The 16,126-nt window shown below is 51.5% G+C and overlaps 3 protein-coding genes across 5 annotated transcripts in view; 1 reads left to right on the top strand and 2 right to left on the bottom strand.

Moving 5' to 3' along the window:
* Nucleotides 1–38: 38 nt before the first annotated feature.
* LOC131136516 (sialic acid-binding Ig-like lectin 5) lies at nt 39–7,641 on the bottom strand. 2 transcript variants are annotated; one of them, XM_058083430.1, is made up of 9 exons: nt 7,193–7,641; nt 6,805–7,124; nt 3,465–3,866; nt 3,052–3,351; nt 1,669–1,929; nt 1,303–1,587; nt 987–1,089; nt 810–873; nt 39–679 (listed from the first exon to the last, which is right to left on the bottom strand). In XM_058083430.1, exons 2-9 carry the CDS (start codon nt 6,854–6,856, stop codon nt 401–403), a joined length of 1,746 nt encoding a protein of 581 aa, XP_057939413.1. In that variant the 5' UTR covers nt 6,857–7,124; nt 7,193–7,641; the 3' UTR covers nt 39–400. The 2 variants fall into 2 exon arrangements, with proteins under 2 accessions (XP_057939413.1, XP_057939412.1); XM_058083429.1 differs by having other exon boundaries at nt 6,805–7,641.
* LOC131136514 (B-cell receptor CD22-like) lies at nt 4,120–14,777 on the top strand. Of its 2 annotated transcripts, XM_058083426.1 has the most exons (18): nt 4,120–4,153; nt 4,236–4,295; nt 4,662–4,753; nt 6,159–7,034; nt 9,327–9,383; nt 9,464–9,832; nt 11,058–11,312; nt 11,509–11,805; nt 11,930–12,202; nt 12,282–12,545; nt 12,681–12,953; nt 13,069–13,153; nt 13,321–13,440; nt 13,524–13,581; nt 13,729–13,814; nt 13,893–13,953; nt 14,071–14,167; nt 14,360–14,776. In XM_058083426.1, the coding sequence occupies exons 5-18, from the start codon at nt 9,335–9,337 to the stop codon at nt 14,380–14,382; spliced, it is 2,310 nt and encodes a 769-aa protein (XP_057939409.1). In that variant the 5' UTR covers nt 4,120–4,153; nt 4,236–4,295; nt 4,662–4,753; nt 6,159–7,034; nt 9,327–9,334; the 3' UTR covers nt 14,383–14,776. The 2 variants fall into 2 exon arrangements, with proteins under 2 accessions (XP_057939409.1, XP_057939408.1); XM_058083425.1 differs by having other exon boundaries at nt 13,893–14,167; nt 14,360–14,777.
* The window catches only part of slc9a1a (solute carrier family 9 member A1a), a 30,057-nt gene continuing 19,749 nt past the window's right edge, over nt 5,819–16,126 (bottom strand). The window contains exon 13 of the mRNA XM_058083428.1: nt 5,819–6,243. The gene's annotated coding sequence lies outside the window, so the exon portion shown is untranslated. The remainder of the gene's footprint in view (nt 6,244–16,126) is intronic.

Below are 16,126 nucleotides of genomic sequence, written 5' to 3'. Positions count from 1 at the left end.
AGATCATAAGCAGATTTTCTATGCTCTACCTATGAAAATATTCCATTTATTAGCCACCAAAATGTCAATGAGTTTCATTCATTCCATATCATCCATTTCCATATATCAATATTTCATGTACAGCATCATTATAGTTATTCATATTCATATTCATATATATTCATATCATATTTGCAGCTGCTTGAGCTGTGACCTGCTCTTGGAGATCAACAAAGGATGGTGAGAACATAATATCTTTGGCACCTGAGATGTAGCTTAGCCATAAAGCGGCGCCCCCTGCTGGTGGAAGCAGCGGCTCCCGATGTGGCGCCGCAGCGCTCGGCGAGGAGGAAGTAGCGCTCGGCGAGGAGGAAGTAGCGCTCGGCGAGGAGGAAGTAGCCGTAGACCAGTCATCACGTCGTCACATCATCGCATCTTTCACATTTGAGTAGAGGGCCTCCTCCTCCTCCTCTTCCTCTTCCTGGCTCCCGTCCTCCGCCGTCGCCTCTTCATCCGGACGTTCCATCAAGTGCTCGGGTTTGCCGCCATTACTGTCGGCCGCTCGCTTGATCTCGGCGTACTCCGTAGCCTGGTGTTTGGCCGCCGCATCCCTGGGGTTGTTTCTCCTCAACGCCGAGAAGTTGATGTTGGCGTACTCCACGTCCGCTTTGGCCTCGCCGTCCATCTTCACCGACGTTTCCTGCAGGCGGGATCAACGGATCAACAGTGGATGGATGATGGATGATGGATGGATGATGGATGTATAGTGAAATAACAGCCCCCGAGCCGCAGCATGGCCACCCCGACTTCCAATGACAATAAATGAATACCTGTCCTTCCTCCTGTGGGGCCAAGAGTTCCACATCCGGATTCCCGGGTGGTTGGGTGGTTTTCCTGCAGATGTGACGGATGCGAGCATGGGGGCATTTATCAGCATCGGACCAACACGGAAGAAAGGAAGCAAAAACCAAGAACCTAGACCAGAACTCCAGACCTACAGCATGTACCTGCAGCACATCCTGGGCACCAGGCACAAGATGGCGGAAAGAAGCGCTCCAACCAATAAGGCGATGATGACATCGGGCCGCAGCACAGCCTTCACACTCTGGTCTGAATGGGGGGGTTGGGGGGGGGGGGGGTCATGTTGAGTACAATGAATGTCACATCTAAAAGTATGGTCAACAATACATGACATTTCTCAGCAATACCCCCCCCCCCCTCCTGCTCTGCCATTAGTCATGTGATAACGGCTGATAGCGATTTGGCCAAGTTTAGCGGCTATTAGCATTGGCTGTATGGTCCATGGTGGGACGATGGCGTTACCTTCAGGTTCCAATCTTTTCCTCTCGATGGGGAACAATTTCATGTCCCGCCCGTCTTTATGCTCGCTGACACACGCCACAGCGGAGAGGTTGGCGTCCCCCAGGGTCAGCGTGATGCTGGTGTTGACGGTGTGGTCGGACACCACGGTGACGGCGCGGTAGCGGGTCCGCTTCTCCAGCAACGGCCACGTGACGACGGGAAGCGGGACCCCGCCGCTGACGCACACGCAGGTCAGGACGTCCGCCCGCACGGCACACCCCGACCCGTCCAGGATGTTGGCGAACCCTGCGAGTACGTACGACGGACGAGCCGTCAGAACACAGCGGCCAAACGACACGCTCGCTTTTAGCTAGCAAGACTCCTCACAAGTCACCGTCACGTCCACGTGCGCCGTCAGCGTGGCCGCCGGGTGATTGGCCGTGCACACGTAGCGCCCGGATTGGGCCGCGCTCACGTTGGAGATGGCCAGGCGGGCGGTGCCGGCGCCCGGGGGCGGGATGGTGGCGTTGGAACGGAGAAGACGCCACGTGACACGAGAAGGCGGGAAACTGTCAACGCTGCACGTCAGATTGAGGGCGTGGCCTTCCTTCACCGCTGTCTGCCCCGTGATGGATGGCGGCCTTACATCTGGGACCACGGCCACACGGACAAGATCACTTCAGGATGGCTTCATGGACAATATTTCTCTATACACAAAAACACTTTCAACAGTTTTCATTTATGGATCCTCCTTTATGGTCACTTTATTCTTATTCTTATTACTTCTTATTATTTCCTCCTCAACGTCTTGGGAATTTCTTCTCCGATGTGGACTTTATTCCCATAATATTACAACCTTTTTAGCCCAAAATCTAACTTTATTGTGTTTGGGTCACGACTAATTACATCCAACTACATCCAACTACGTCCAACTACGTCCAACTACGTCCAACTATGTCCAACTACGTCCAACTACATCCAACTATGTCCAACTGCGTCCAACTGCATCCAACTACGTCCAACTACATCCAACAACGTCCAACTACATCTAACTGCGTCCAACTATGTCCAACTACATCCAACAACGTCCAACTACATCTAACTGCGTCCAACTACATCCAACTACGTCCAACTACATCCAACTACGTCCAACTGCGTCCAACTGTGTCCAACTACATCCAACAACATCCAACTACATCTAACTGCGTCCAACTACATCCAACTGCATCCAACTGCGTCCAACTATGTCCAACTGCGTCCAACTGTGTCCAACTACATCCAACAACGTCCAACTACATCCAACTGCATCCAACTACATCCAACTGCATCCATCTACATCCAACTGCGTCGAACTACATCCAACTACATCCAACTACATCCAACAACATCCAACTACATCCAACAGCGTCCAACTACATCTAACTGCGTCCAACTACATCCAACTGCGTCCAACTACATCCAACTGCGTCCAACTGTGTCCAACTACATCCAACTACATCCAACTGCGTCCAACTACATCCAACTATGTCCAACTACGTCCAACTGCATCCAACTGTGTCGAACTACATCCAACTACGTCCAACTACATCCAACAACGTCCAACTACATCTAACTGCGTCCAACTACATCCAACTGCGTCCAACTACATCCAACAATGTCCAACTACGTCCAACTACGTCCAAAGACCATAGTCCATGTGACAGGAGCCCGTCCAGGCAGCCCAGCGGCCGATGGCAGACATGGTCGATGAAGACCCTCCACGCTACTCACAGCTCACGTTCAGCATGGCCGTCTCCTCTGTGGTCAGGTTGCCCCCCTTGTAGGCCACCTTGCACGTGACCCGGGTGCGGTGGTGCAGGGCGGAGGGGTCGAAGGTCAGAGTGGAGCTGTGTCTCTGAGTGACAGCGGTCACCCCCTCGTTCTTCCTACCGACGGTCCCGTTCCCCGAGATGACGGCCCAGCTGATGGTGGGGGCGTGTCCGGAGCAGAGGCCGGGGGCGGTGCAGGCGAGGGTGGCGCGTCGTCCGGCAGTCAGGGGGGGAACGGACAGCGTGGGCTTCTGCTCCAGATCTGAGGAGAAGAGATCATCACCACCAAGGTTCATTTCCAGAACATTCCAACTTGAGAAGATAAGCAGCAGCTTATGGGATGTCAGGTAGCCCAGCTAAGTCCGTGGACCCTACCTTCCACCGTGAGCGACACTCTCCAGGGGAAGGAAAACCCTTCAGGCTTCCCGAGGAGGTGACCGTTAACTCGGAGCTGATAGGATCCGGAATCGGACTGGTTGAGGTCGTTGATGATGATGCTGCAGTTCTTGCGGCTGACGTCCTCCTCCAGCAGGGACACCCGCCCCTTGTAGGCGTCCATGACTTTGTCTTCGTTCTTGGAGTGGAACACGATTTCCCAATCGCTGCATCTTGCTTTTGCGGGGTCGCATTTGAACCAAACCACGCTGTGAGGGCTGAAGCGGGCGGCGGAGTACGAACACGGCAGGACGGCGCAGAGTCCCGCCTCGGATCTTATTTGGGGTTTGCTGAGAAGGATGCAGAAGCCTTTCATGCAGTCACCGTCACCCTGGGAAGCTCCTGATGCAAGCGACAAGAACACAGCCATGAGTACGTGTAACCCACATAGAGGTTATGCATCCTTGGAAAATAATGAAAATATATTTTATAATAAAATGATTAAATATTTATATAATATAAAAATATTCCCCCGGTCTTTTCTAACGTCTGTGAATGCAACCCAGTCACATGACGGAAGACGGAACGTCTCAGCCAATCAGGTTCGCCAGGGCCGCAATCAAATACACCGGTGCGCTCTCCCTCACACACGCCGGTGAGGAGACAGGCTACAGGACGCTGCTAACACGGTTAGTCTCGAACAAACTACTTCAATTTATATATATTGTTGATCGTTCTCTAAAACTTTGTGCATTATAAAACTTGTAAAAGCCGCGTACCGTCGCTGCGGACATCCGGGTTCTAGCGGGGACTGAATTACGAGGGGAATTGGTGAGTCTGAATGCTATTGTTGTGTGTGGTTAGCTTATGTAGCGTTAGCATAGCAATGCGATTCATTGTTATGCTAACCCCCAAAACGATAATCACACTTTTTAACTTGATTTGGCCAAATAGAATTAACTGTTTAAATAGTGAGCCACTGCTTTTGATTACTGTGTATTCTGAATGTTATGCACCTTAAATTGCATTTTAAAACAATCCTCTTTAAAGCTAAACCGGGGTTGATATTTGAAAATGTGTTTTCATATTCTGATGTGTAATGGATTTTGCATACTGATTAATGGATTTGTGTACACTGAGCTAGCTAATGATAATTATGATTGATTTACTGATAGTGGCCCTGTCTGTGATATACAGGCCAGGTGTGGGCGGTTGGGGACAACCCCCATGCTACGAGGCGAGCTAGACCCAAAGGGAACCGAACCACTTCAACATCCTCCTGCGGTCTGGTAGGGGTGTTGGCAGCCAGTTCTCTCCCACCTATGCACTGGTCACTTTATCTGTTCACATATGAACTCTGTTGCGCGCGGTCCTGGACAATTTCCACATATACCATGGACTCTGGGTCTCTATGAGATGGACATTGGCTCCACACATTGTTGTGGCCACTGACCCTTTATTGTGAATACTGTGATTTTGTGCTTTGTGTGATCTTAAGGGCATTTACACCCTGGACTGTGCTGAACCACTGTTGAATTGTGATTTCTTTATTTGTAAGAACCAAATGAACTAGATTGAAAGACTGAAGTGCACTTCATCAAACAGCTATAGGAATTCCCAAAACCTCTATACCAGGGGTGCTCATTAAGTCGATCGCGATCTACCGGTCGATCGCGGAGGTGGTACTGGTCGATCGCTGGTCGATCGCGGCGTGACATTAAAAAAATATCATCCCAGCATCAATGCCGTCACTTGATTGATATACAGGGCAGCCATTCAGATGACAACTGAATGTTGCCCTTCGGGCGACCAATCAAATCAAACAACGTCTCTAAGTGCAGCAGAACTTACGATGTCAGCCTATCATCCATCCCCGTTACTTGATTGACATACAGGACAACCAGTCAGATGACAACTGAATTTTGACCTTTAGGTCACCGCTCATGCGTAAACAACGATGCAAAGTGCTAAGCTAGTCGGCGAATTGCGAGATTTTAAGCCCTCGCTAAAGTTTATGGCCACTAAAATGAGTGAAGGAGCTGGACCAAGTAAAAAGGCAAAAACTGGACCAAGTAAAAAGGCAAAAAACATATGACTTCCATACGGATATGGAATATTATACGGATATTATGATACGGATATTATCCATGACTGATAAACATTTGGAAGTGTGCTTGAGGCTGGCTATCAGCAGCTACTGTCCGGACTATGCATCCCTGGCTGGTTCAATTCAGTGCAAGTCATCAAAGTAAACTCAGGTAATTACAAAAAATGTTAATAGTTAATTATGTGTGTTTTGCAATATTGGCTCATTTGGTTATGTAAGGTACATCAACATACATTGTACGTACAAATAATCCTCAATACATTTGAAAATAAATAGATGTTTTGCATTTTTGTAGTGGGTAGATCATTTTGACTCGGTCATTTTAAAAGTAGCTCGCATGCTGAAAAAGTGTGAGCACCCCTGGTCTATACCATTTTACTGCCGTTTGTAAATATTGTAAATAATTTGTCACTGTTTGCACTTAAACCAAATAATAACGCACCAAGCCACTTAAAAGTACATTTAGTGTCTTCTGTGATATTACTGTACCTCAACCTCCCTAGAGCCGAGCATAGATCTTCTGAGCTAGTCCATACTTCTATTTAATTCATCTTTACCTTTTCTTGCATTTCTCATATATGCTACAGACGCAAGATCTTCTCATGGTTGGTCGTCATGGCGATCGCTGGAGCCCTCTTCCTCTTTGGCGCTCGTCTTGTCTCAAGGTTCAATCTAGTCAAAAAGGGAAGTGGCCGAGCTCACAGGGAAGTACACGATGACATCAAGTACATCAAATACTCCAACCGTGGCTGCTGAGGAGCCGTCCACCAAGAGGCTAACTGAGGTGGAGATGTTGGTTGGAGAGCTATATCGGTGTCGGCTGATATCGGTGTCGGCTGATATCGGTGTCGGCTGATATCGGTGTCGGCTGATATCGGTGTCGGCTGATATCGGTGTCGGCTGATATGGTGTCGGCTGATATCGGTGTCGGCTGATATGGTGTCGGCTGATATCGGCTGATATTGGTGTCGGCCGATATCAGTGTCAGCTGATATCGGTGTTGGCTGATATCGTATCGGCTGATATATCAGCGGATATCGGTGTCGGCTGATATGTCAGCTGTTATCGTATCGGCTGATATCGGTATCGGCTGATATCGGTATTGGCTGATAGCCGAGAATGAAGAGAGTGCATAGAATGAGAAGATGTTTAGTCCTGTACTGGTCAAGGTGTTTCCATGTCAGGTGAGACGAGGGAAGAACATTGGTAGAGGTCAAGGTCGAGGTGTCGTACCTTTGCTGCTGCTCAGGTGGACCAGCAAAGTGGTCCAGATGAGACCAAACATCCTGACTCGGGGCTCCTCCCAGCTGACGCCTTCCCGGGACAGTGGGCAAACACGGGGGAAGTTCTAAGGAAAGGTCACACTTTCACACGGGATTCCATTCCCTTTGCTTCCGCTTATCCGAGTCTGCATCGCCGTCCGGAAGTCCAGACCTCCCGTTCGCCGGCCCCCTCCTCCAGAGGTACCGCTCCCCACTTTTCAAGCTTTTTTCAACGGGTGCTACGTTGGTGTTCTTCCCCCTACAAGGTTCCTCAGCAGGACTAAAGCTGGTCTGGGAAGGAATTGGGTCGAACTTGGAAGAATATTCCAGAGATAGCTTTAGGAATGTGCTGGTCTTACCTCCGTGTGTGTCGTCTGAGACGATTCTTCCCCTCCGCACTTTCTATCTTTCTTCCCTCTTTGCGCAATAGCAGCGTTTCAGGAAGTTTCACCAAAGATCACGACTTTCCTTCTTGGACCTTCTCATCCGCCTTTCTAAGCGACGCCACAACGCCATGAGCGTCTTCCATGATTTCCCTGCATCGGGTCTTCCTGAGACAGCTTCCTGCCTGCCCATACCTTCATCTACTTCTTCTTCTACTTCTCCTTTCCCACACTTATTCTGGATCAACCCAGCTGGGAACACTTCTCCATTTCACACTTGATGATGCAATCATACACTGATGATGCAATAGATGTCTATTTTTTACTTGGACCAAACTTGCCTTCCCTACTTCGTTGGAGTCCTTTCACTCTTTCACCTAACTGGGGACGTGCTTTGGTTGGTTTAGGGGTTAGGGTTTAGGGGTTATGGTTTGGGGTTAGGGGTAAGGGGTTGGGGTTTAGGGGTTAGGGTTTAGGGGTTGGGGTTTAGAGGTTGGGGTTTAGGGGTTGGGGCTTAGGGGTTGGGGCTTAGGGGTTAAGGTTTAGAGGTTAAGGTTTAGGGGTTAAGGTTTAGGGGTTAAGGTTTAGGGGTTAGGGGTTTAAGATTAGTCATTCTTGTGAGACAATATTTGGACCAAAAACTTCACCTTTTCCACATATTCCCATTCTTTATAGAATTGTCCCCCCCCCCCCCCCCCCCCCAAAATTGTCCATAGGTATGAATGTGAGTGTGAATGGTTGTTTGTCTATATGTGCCCTGGGATTGGCTGGCCACCAGTCCAGCGTGGACCCCACCTCTCCCCCAAGACAGCTGGGATAGGCTCCAGCATACCCCCACCCTAGTCAGGATAAGCGGTATAGGAAAAGGATGGATGGAAATAAAATAGTATATTGTCTTTTTTAAATAAACGTAGAAGAAGTTCAATATAATCTCCAATGGAATCAAGAGGACCAAGAGGATCAAGAGGACCAAGAGGACCAAGAGGACCAAGAGGATCAAGAGGACCAAGAGGAAGTCTGTAGCTCCGTTTTTGGTTGGTACTTTTCGCCGTGTTTTCCTTATCCCGGTGGACTACCTTTTGTTGATCAACATTTTTTGCGTGAAGGTTCCAAACCGGTTCTCGCCACCCCTTTGGTGACAAAGTCAGCTTTAGAGGAAGTGAGATGTTGTGCAAGATATTTTGATCTTGCCTACCAGATGTTGCAGGCATGGTTAGATACGTATGCAAATGGCCGCCAGCTTCCTCTTTCTGATCATCCAGAAGAAATCAAGACCTTTATAAAGATCTTCATTTCCCATGCGGTCTTGGTCTCGGTCTTTCCTGTTTCTCTCTGCTGCTTTCAGGTAAGACTGCAAAAACCACAACTGATGACAATGTGTACTGTATCTAGTACTAAAAAGGAGTATTTGTATATATTTGTACAACGTATTCCAATAGATGAGAGAATTGTCTTCTGGAATAACGTCCGTCTGATGGTCACGTCTTGTCACATGACCACTTTAGCTAAACTCGCTTTGAAAGAAGCGTGAACGTCTGCTGGGATCTTGGAGCGAGTTAGGATGCTAACTAAGGATGCTAACTAAGTTCCTGAGAACCAAACGCTGCTCAGTGAGCTTTGATGGGCCAACCAGACCAGTAGATACGAGGACTGGATAGCAACAAAGTTCCCAAAAGCAGCAGTTGGAAACCCAAACCAGTCATCCCGCTAAGGAACATCCTGAGGCTCATGGAAGGAAAAAGTCAATGGACCATCCTGGACCAGAATGAAGGTCCTGGTGCCGAGTGCAGTCCCTCAATCATCAGAAAAAAACATCTTCATTGGGACACTGAAAGGTAGAAGAAGGTTTTCTTCTCCTTTGAAGGTCCTGATGGCTTCCGACGTTTGGCATGCAAATGGAGATCCACCTGAGATGTTCTCCTCATACTTCGTTAATGGAACAATGGAGCTTCGGGTCGTGCAGGGGCGTCAAACTTTGTTTTCTATGGCCTACCTATGAAAATATTCCATTCCTAAATGAGGAAATGGGCGTGGCAGCAATGAGGACCACTACATTATCTCCAGTCTTGGATTTTGCCGCTTGTAGACTGACGGGATGTTCTTCTTGCAGCTGACAAGATGAACCTTCACGCAGTCCTGAGCTGGATGTCAGTGATGGTGTTGGCAGGTGACGTGACCCCCCCCCCCAGGACCCCATCAGTCTTTCACCACCGTTGCTGAAACATCTTGTGGTGTTCTCCACTGCAGGTTCTCACAGCGCTCCCAATCCCTTCGAGCTGACCAGCGACCGTCCAAGCGCCAAAGCGGGATCCTGCATCCAACTGACGGTCCAGGGGAGTGCTTCCGGGACGGGTGATGCCTACTGGTTTTGGATCAAAGACGCAATCTGGGATCGGAAGAAGCAGGACTTCAACGGCACCGTCGTTCTCAGCTCCGACCCACAACGCCGGCCCGTCCATCCGGACTTTGCGGGCAGAGTCCAGGATGGAACGCCAAGTCGCTGGAGGAAGAACATCCTCATCTGCAACCTGACCACAACGGACAGCGGAAGCTACAGGTTCAGATACGTGGACGGTCTCAAGTGGGTGACCCCGCCTACTCATGTTCACGTGGAAGGTGGGTCGCGTTCACGGTCACAGCAGGAAGTCCATTCACACACACACACTTTAGTGTCCGTCGGTCCATTCTCATACTCGGACACGGTCCAGTCTGGATCCCTGTGGTTATTGGATGTTCTACCTCATGAGCCACGCCCCCTCATGTCCGTAATGTCCGGTCAGCATTCCGTGGAGTCGCATCCACGCTGGTCCTTTTATCCCATTTTATGTTGACTTAGTGACTTCCTTTGCAGACAATCCCTGTCCAATTACTTTTGACAACCCGTCCCCCGTGAAGGAAGGCCGCGCGGTCACGCTGACCTGCTCCACTTTGACCTCGTGCCCCTCGTAGCCACAAATTGGGGACCGCCATCTGCGGCCGATCCCGTCCCGGCGGCAAGACGTCAAGAAGAGCTCGTACCGTTGGACCGTGAGCCGGAAGGATGACGGCAGGAAGCTTTCGTGCCAAACGGCGGACAACACGGACCAGTACTTGACCCGACACATCACCTTACTGGTACAATGTAAGCTGGTTGGACACGCGTCCCTCGGGTGGGGTGAACGATGACTATAGGGGTGTTAGTTCACGTCTAGAGGGCTCTAATCATGTATTGCATTCAGACGCTCCGAGGAACACCAAGGCCAGCGTCTCCAAAATAAAAGTCTTGGAAGGGGACAACGTCGGTCTGAGCTGCACCAGCGACGGAAACCCCGCCCCCACCTACACCTGGTCCACAAATGAACAGGAAGTGTCCACCCGAGCCCAGTGGACCATCCCGTCCATCACCAGCCGCCAGGGCGGGACGTACGTGTGCCGAGCCCACAACCAGCACGGAGATGACACGGCAGGCGTCCGCATCGACGTCAAATGTGAGAAAGGGTCTCACCGTGGCGCTGGCCACACCCGTCTGTCCATTCACGCACTCACACCTCCTGTTGTGGACCCGTCTGTCCATTCACGCACTCACACCTCCTGTTGTGGACCCGTCTGTCCATTCACGCACTCACACCTCCTGTTCAGGTCTGTCTGTCCATTCACGCACTCACACCTCGTGTTGTGGACCCGTCTGTCCATTCACGCACACTTCATGTTGTGGACCCGTCTGTCCATTCACGCACACTTCATGTTGTGGACCCGTCTGTCCATTCACGCACACACACCTCCTGTTGTGGACCCGTCTGTCCATTCACGCACAGCAAAGGTGTTGATGTTGGCTTGGAGATGAGACATTTGTGTCCCCCAGACGCCCCCAGCGTTGAGATCAGGAGTGGATGGTCCACGTTCAGGCAGGGGGAGGAGATGGTGCTGACGTGTAACGTGACCAGGAGCAATCCGGCGGTCAGGGTCTACAGTTGGTCCAAAGACGGGAACCCGGTGGGGCATCAGCGGGACCACGTGGTCGGGTCGGTGCAGCCCGAGCATGCGGGCTCCTACACGTGCGAGGCCTCCAACGAGGTGGGCGGCGGAACGTCGGCGCCGATTCTCATCCAGGTTGAATGTGAGTTGGCACGCTGGTCACGCCGGGTCAATGCCGGGTCAATGCCGCGTCAACGCCGGCAAAGTTTTAGATATGAAGGCGTCCAGCCCGAAGGTCAGATGGCGTTGATGTTCTTGGCTTTCTTTGTACCCGAGTTATCATGACAAGTCCACGCCCACACCGTAAGCGGAGCGCTAACAGCGGCGTCCTCTTCCAGACCGGCCGAGGAACACCAAAGTTCTGGTCCGCGGTTCTGGCTCCACCCACATCAAAGTCAACACGCCGCTGGTGTTGCAATGCCAAACTGACGCCAACCCGCCGGCAATCAAGTACTCCTGGTCGCTGCACGGCCGCCACATACGCACGTCTGGGTCGTCTTGGCCGTCCGAGGTCACGGCGGACATCTTGCAGGTGAGCGGCGTGCAGAGACGCCACGAGGCCTGCTACCTTTGCGACGCCGCCAACCGCGTCGCCGCCGGAGACAGCAGCCCGCCTCTCTGCCTGCGGGTCCTTTGTGAGTCTTCATTCACTCGCCCATTCATTCGTTCATACGCCCACCCAATCACCCATTCCCCCCAGTGTCGGTGTAGCGTAGCCTTGTGGGATGCCAGGTGTACCTGATGATGTCGTCCTCCCAGATCCTCCCGGCGAGCCGCTGCTGTCCATGGCCGCCGAAGCCCTGGAGGGCGAGCAGCTTTCCATCGTCTGCTCGGCGGAAAGCTTCCCGCCGTCCAACTTCACGCTGACCAGGACGTCCGGCCAGCGGTCGTCCGTGCGGCCCGTGGCCGATTCCCGTGGCAGGAATCTGTCCATCACGTTGAACGTGACGTCGGCCGACGACGGCGTCTACGCCTGCGAGGCCGCCAACAGCGAAGGGAAGGGGAGCACGCGGAGGCTTTTGCGCGTCCTGTGTGAGTCCTTTCGTCCCGTTTCTTTCATCGCCCGAAACAAGGGGCGGAGCTTTTGTGGAAGAAGTGTCTCTCGTGGCAGATTCTCCCAAACACGTCACGGTGACGGCTCAACCGGGTCTGGAGGTCGGGGAAAACGCCAGCTTGACGCTGCGGTGCGGCGCCATGTCCCACCCGCCCGTGACCTCGGTGACCTGGTGGCGGCTGACGGACGGGGGGGCCCGAGCCCTGGCGACGCGCCACGCCTTGACCGTACAGGCCGTCTCGCCCTCTGACGCCGGCCTGTACGGCTGCACCGCCGCCAACGACATCGGCACGGGAAGGTCGACTCCGGTCAAGGTCAAGTGTGAGTTGACACCACATGAACTAGCACCCCTATAGTCACCTTCACAGGCCTACTACTATTATTATTATTATTATTATCAGATACCTAGTCATCCACTAGGGGGCGTGAACATGTCCCTTCCTCTGTGTCGGCCAGATCCTCCAAAGCTGACAGAGATCAGCAAAGGGGCGGAGCTTCGGCGTTCGGACGGGCTGATCTCGGTGACGCTGAGCTGCGGCGCTCAGGCTTTCCCGCCCATCAAACACCATCTGTGGTACAAGATGGCGGCGGACGGCCGAGGGCGGGACGAAAAGGTGTCCGACTCTCACAACCACACGGTCACGTCGGACCGGCCGGGCGTCTACTACTGCGTGGTCAAAAACGACGCCGGCGACGGGAGGTCGGAACCCGTGAGCCTGTTCCTCCACGGTGAGTGGCGTTGCGAGATCACACTCCGCCCCAAACTCATCCGGGCTGACCCGGCGAAGACCAAGACCACGGCAAAGAGGAAAACGCTAATTCCACACGTCTCTTCTGACCACAGGAGGATTCATGAAGGCCCTGAAGTTCCTCCTTCCTCTTCTCTCCGTCCTCCTCGTCCTCGTGCTTCTCATCTTCTACGTCTACAGGTGATGCTTCCTGTTGTCTTCCAGTCATCTTTAGACTTGACTCCAAGTATGCTAGACCCCCAAACCTCGCCCACAACCCGCACCCCGACCCCCCCATCCCTGAGCTAGAACCCCTAATCTAGTCCTGGGAGATAAATGGAGAAGACCCAACGTCCTTGTTTTGTCAGACAAAGGAGGACCAAGAAGAAACTCCTCCAGGACTCGGCCAGCAGGAGGACCGTGACGACGGACAGCCAAAACTTGGCAGGGCGGCGTGCCGAGGCCCGCGCCGCTAACTCAGACCACGGGTGAGATGCTAAGACGTCTTCACGCCAAGCGTGTCCCAGCGGCCATTTTGTAACCTCTGCTTTCCTCCCGTGGGGTCCCGCAGGGCGGCGACCGGCATCCACACCATCTACTCCCTGCTCAGCCCGCCCCTTGCTGGACAGGTGGGTCCACTTCCTCTTCTACGGTTAGCATCACACCTAGCTGGTGCCAGTACACCTCTATGGTGGTCACCTTGGTGGTCGCTGGCTGGCTCTCCAAGGAACCTTCCTGAGATCATCTCACGCTCTAAGCTTGTGTTTGCCGGTCAGGACCGCCCCTCCGCAGCCGACGACCTCCGGGAGGGACGCCACCCGCACCATTCGGTCCCCTACGCGTCCCTGCGCTTCAGACACGAGTGAGAAGATGTCCATCTCTTCTTCAACGCTGAACCTGCCAGGCTGCTAAGATGACCTTCTTCTTCTTCTTCTTGCAGACCAGAAAAAGAGGCGGAGCTCACGTACGCCGTGGTATCCCGAGCCAAGCGAGCCAAGAAGGTGTTTCTTCACGCCCGCCTCAGAATTCATCTCCTCAGTCGGCGCTCCTTTCACCCACAGAACATGAAAGCACCACCAAAATCCCATCCCTTGTTTCTCTTCTTCTCGCCGAGGAAGACCACGCCCGCCGACTCCAGCCAAGACGAGGTGGAGCTCAACTACTCGCAGGTCAACTTCAAGCCAAAGTCGGAGCGCTCGGAGGACACTGAATTAGGTACGCCTGTGGCTATTTCTCATGGGGGGGGGGGTCACATTCAAAAGCACACAGCTGACCCAAATATTCCTGAGTGACAAGCGCTCCTCGGAATCGGGCCTGGAACCAATTCCCCCCGCCCCCCCCCAGGGGTGTCCAGACCTCCTCCAGTGAGGGTCACATGACTTGAAAATGTCATGACTTCTCCTTTAGGCTCCGCCCAAGGGAACATCTGATTGGACGACTGGAAGGACTCACCGATGGGGGGGGGGGGGCGTATAAAGACGGTTGACTTTCTTCAGGCGGGGCTGACTTCCAGGGACCCCCTGGGACACCATGTCACTCAAAACTGCACCAGACTGTATTGCAGTTTTTCAGAAATGAAAGAATAAATGATGGCTGTTTGGAAATACTAGTGATATGTAGTACTGTGTAATATGATCATTAGGTAGCAGTCATGAGGCTTGGTATGTAAATACTAGTGTCATGCAGTACTTTGGTCGCCAGGGGGCAGTAATGAGGCTAGGTATGTAAATACTAGTGGTATGCAGTACTTTGGTCGCCAGGGGGCAGTAATGAGGCTAGGTATGTAAATACTAGTGGTATGTAGTACTGTGTACTGTGGTCGCCAGGGGGCAGTAATGAGGCTAGGTATGTAAATACCAGTGTTATGCAGTAGTATTAGTGGTCGCCAGGTGGCAGTAATGAGGCTAGGTATGTAATTACCAGTGTTATGCAGTAGTATTAGTGGTCGCCAGGGGGCAGTAATGAGGCTAGGTATATAAATACTAGTGTTATGCAGTAGTACTAGTGGTCGCCAGGGGGCAGTAATGAGGCTAGGTATGTAAATACCAGTGTTATGCAGTAGTATTAGTGGTCGCCAGGGGGCAGTAATGAGGCTAGGTATATAAATACTAGTGTTATGCAGTAGTACTAGTGGTCGCCAGGGGGCAGTAATGAGGCTAGGTATGTAATTACTAGTGTTATGCAGTAGTATTAGTGGTCGCCAGGGGGCAGTAATGAGGCTACAGTCGATATGTAAATACTAGTGTTATGCAGTAGTATTAGTGGTCGCCAGGGGGCAGTAATGAGGCTACAGTCGATATGTAAATACTAGTGTTATGCAGTAGTATTAGTGGTCGCCAGGGGGCAGTAATGAGGCTAGGTATGTAATTACTAGTGTTATGCAGTAGTATTAGTGGTCGCCAGGGGGCAGTAATGAGGCTAGGTATGTAATTACTAGTGTTATGCAGTAGTATTAGCGGTCGCCAGGGGGCAGTAATGAGGCTACGTATGTAAATATCAGTGTTATGCAGTAGTATTAGTGGTCGCCAGGGGGCAGTAATGAGGCTAGGTATGTAAATACTAGTGTTATGCAGTAGTATTAGTGGTCGCCAGGGGGCAGTAATGAGGCTAGGTATGTAAATACTAGTGTTATGCAGTAGTATTAGTGGTCGCCAGGGGGCAGTAATGAGGCTAGGTATGTAAATACTAGTGTTATGCAGTAGTATTAGCGGTCGCCAGGGGGCAGTAATGAGGCTAGGTATGTAATTACTAGAGTTATGCAGTAGTATTAGTGGTCACCAGGGGGCAGTAATGAGGCTACAGTCGATATGTAATTACCAGTGTTATGCAGTAGTATTAGCGGTCACCAGGGGGCAGTAATGAGGCTAGAGTCGATATGTAATTACCAGTGTTATGCAGTAGTATTAGCGGTCACCAGGGGGCAGTAAAAACGACCCATTGAGGACACGAGGGTTGAAAAAGTCAACTTTTATTGTCCATATTGACTTCTAATGACAGGAATGGAATGTTGAAAGCTTTAAGATGAATCAGAGGATTTGTTTTGTGTACAATAGAATAATAATTATTAGTAATACATATATGATATTTACATGAATATGTGTGTACTAGATATGCACGTACTAGAAAGAGGTACAGGAGGAAGTTAAAGACGCGTGGCCACTTATTGCTGTCGCT

This window comes from Doryrhamphus excisus, chromosome 10 (genome assembly GCF_030265055.1).
Source record: "Doryrhamphus excisus isolate RoL2022-K1 chromosome 10, RoL_Dexc_1.0, whole genome shotgun sequence".
In the NCBI taxonomy this organism is placed as follows: domain Eukaryota; kingdom Metazoa; phylum Chordata; class Actinopteri; order Syngnathiformes; family Syngnathidae; genus Doryrhamphus; species Doryrhamphus excisus.
Note: the sequence above shows the minus strand (reverse complement) of the source record. Positions and strands in the feature narration are given on the sequence as shown.

Coding starts and splice junctions, on each gene's coding strand:
- LOC131136516 (XM_058083429.1), bottom strand. CDS start 6,856: ATGTTTGGTCTCATCTGGACCACTTTGCTGGTCCACCTGAGCAGCAGC. Junction 874..986: donor GTGCCCAGGATGTGCTGCAG/GTACATGCTGTA, acceptor TCACATCTGCAG/GAAAACCACCCAACCACCCG. Junction 680..809: donor CCCCACAGGAGGAAGGACAG/GTATTCATTTAT, acceptor TCCCGCCTGCAG/GAAACGTCGGTGAAGATGGA.
- LOC131136514 (XM_058083425.1), top strand. CDS start 9,335: ATGAACCTTCACGCAGTCCTGAGCTGGATGTCAGTGATGGTGTTGGCA. Junction 9,833..11,057: donor TACTCATGTTCACGTGGAAG/GTGGGTCGCGTT, acceptor TGTGTCCCCCAG/ACGCCCCCAGCGTTGAGATC. Junction 11,806..11,929: donor TCTCTGCCTGCGGGTCCTTT/GTGAGTCTTCAT, acceptor TCGTCCTCCCAG/ATCCTCCCGGCGAGCCGCTG.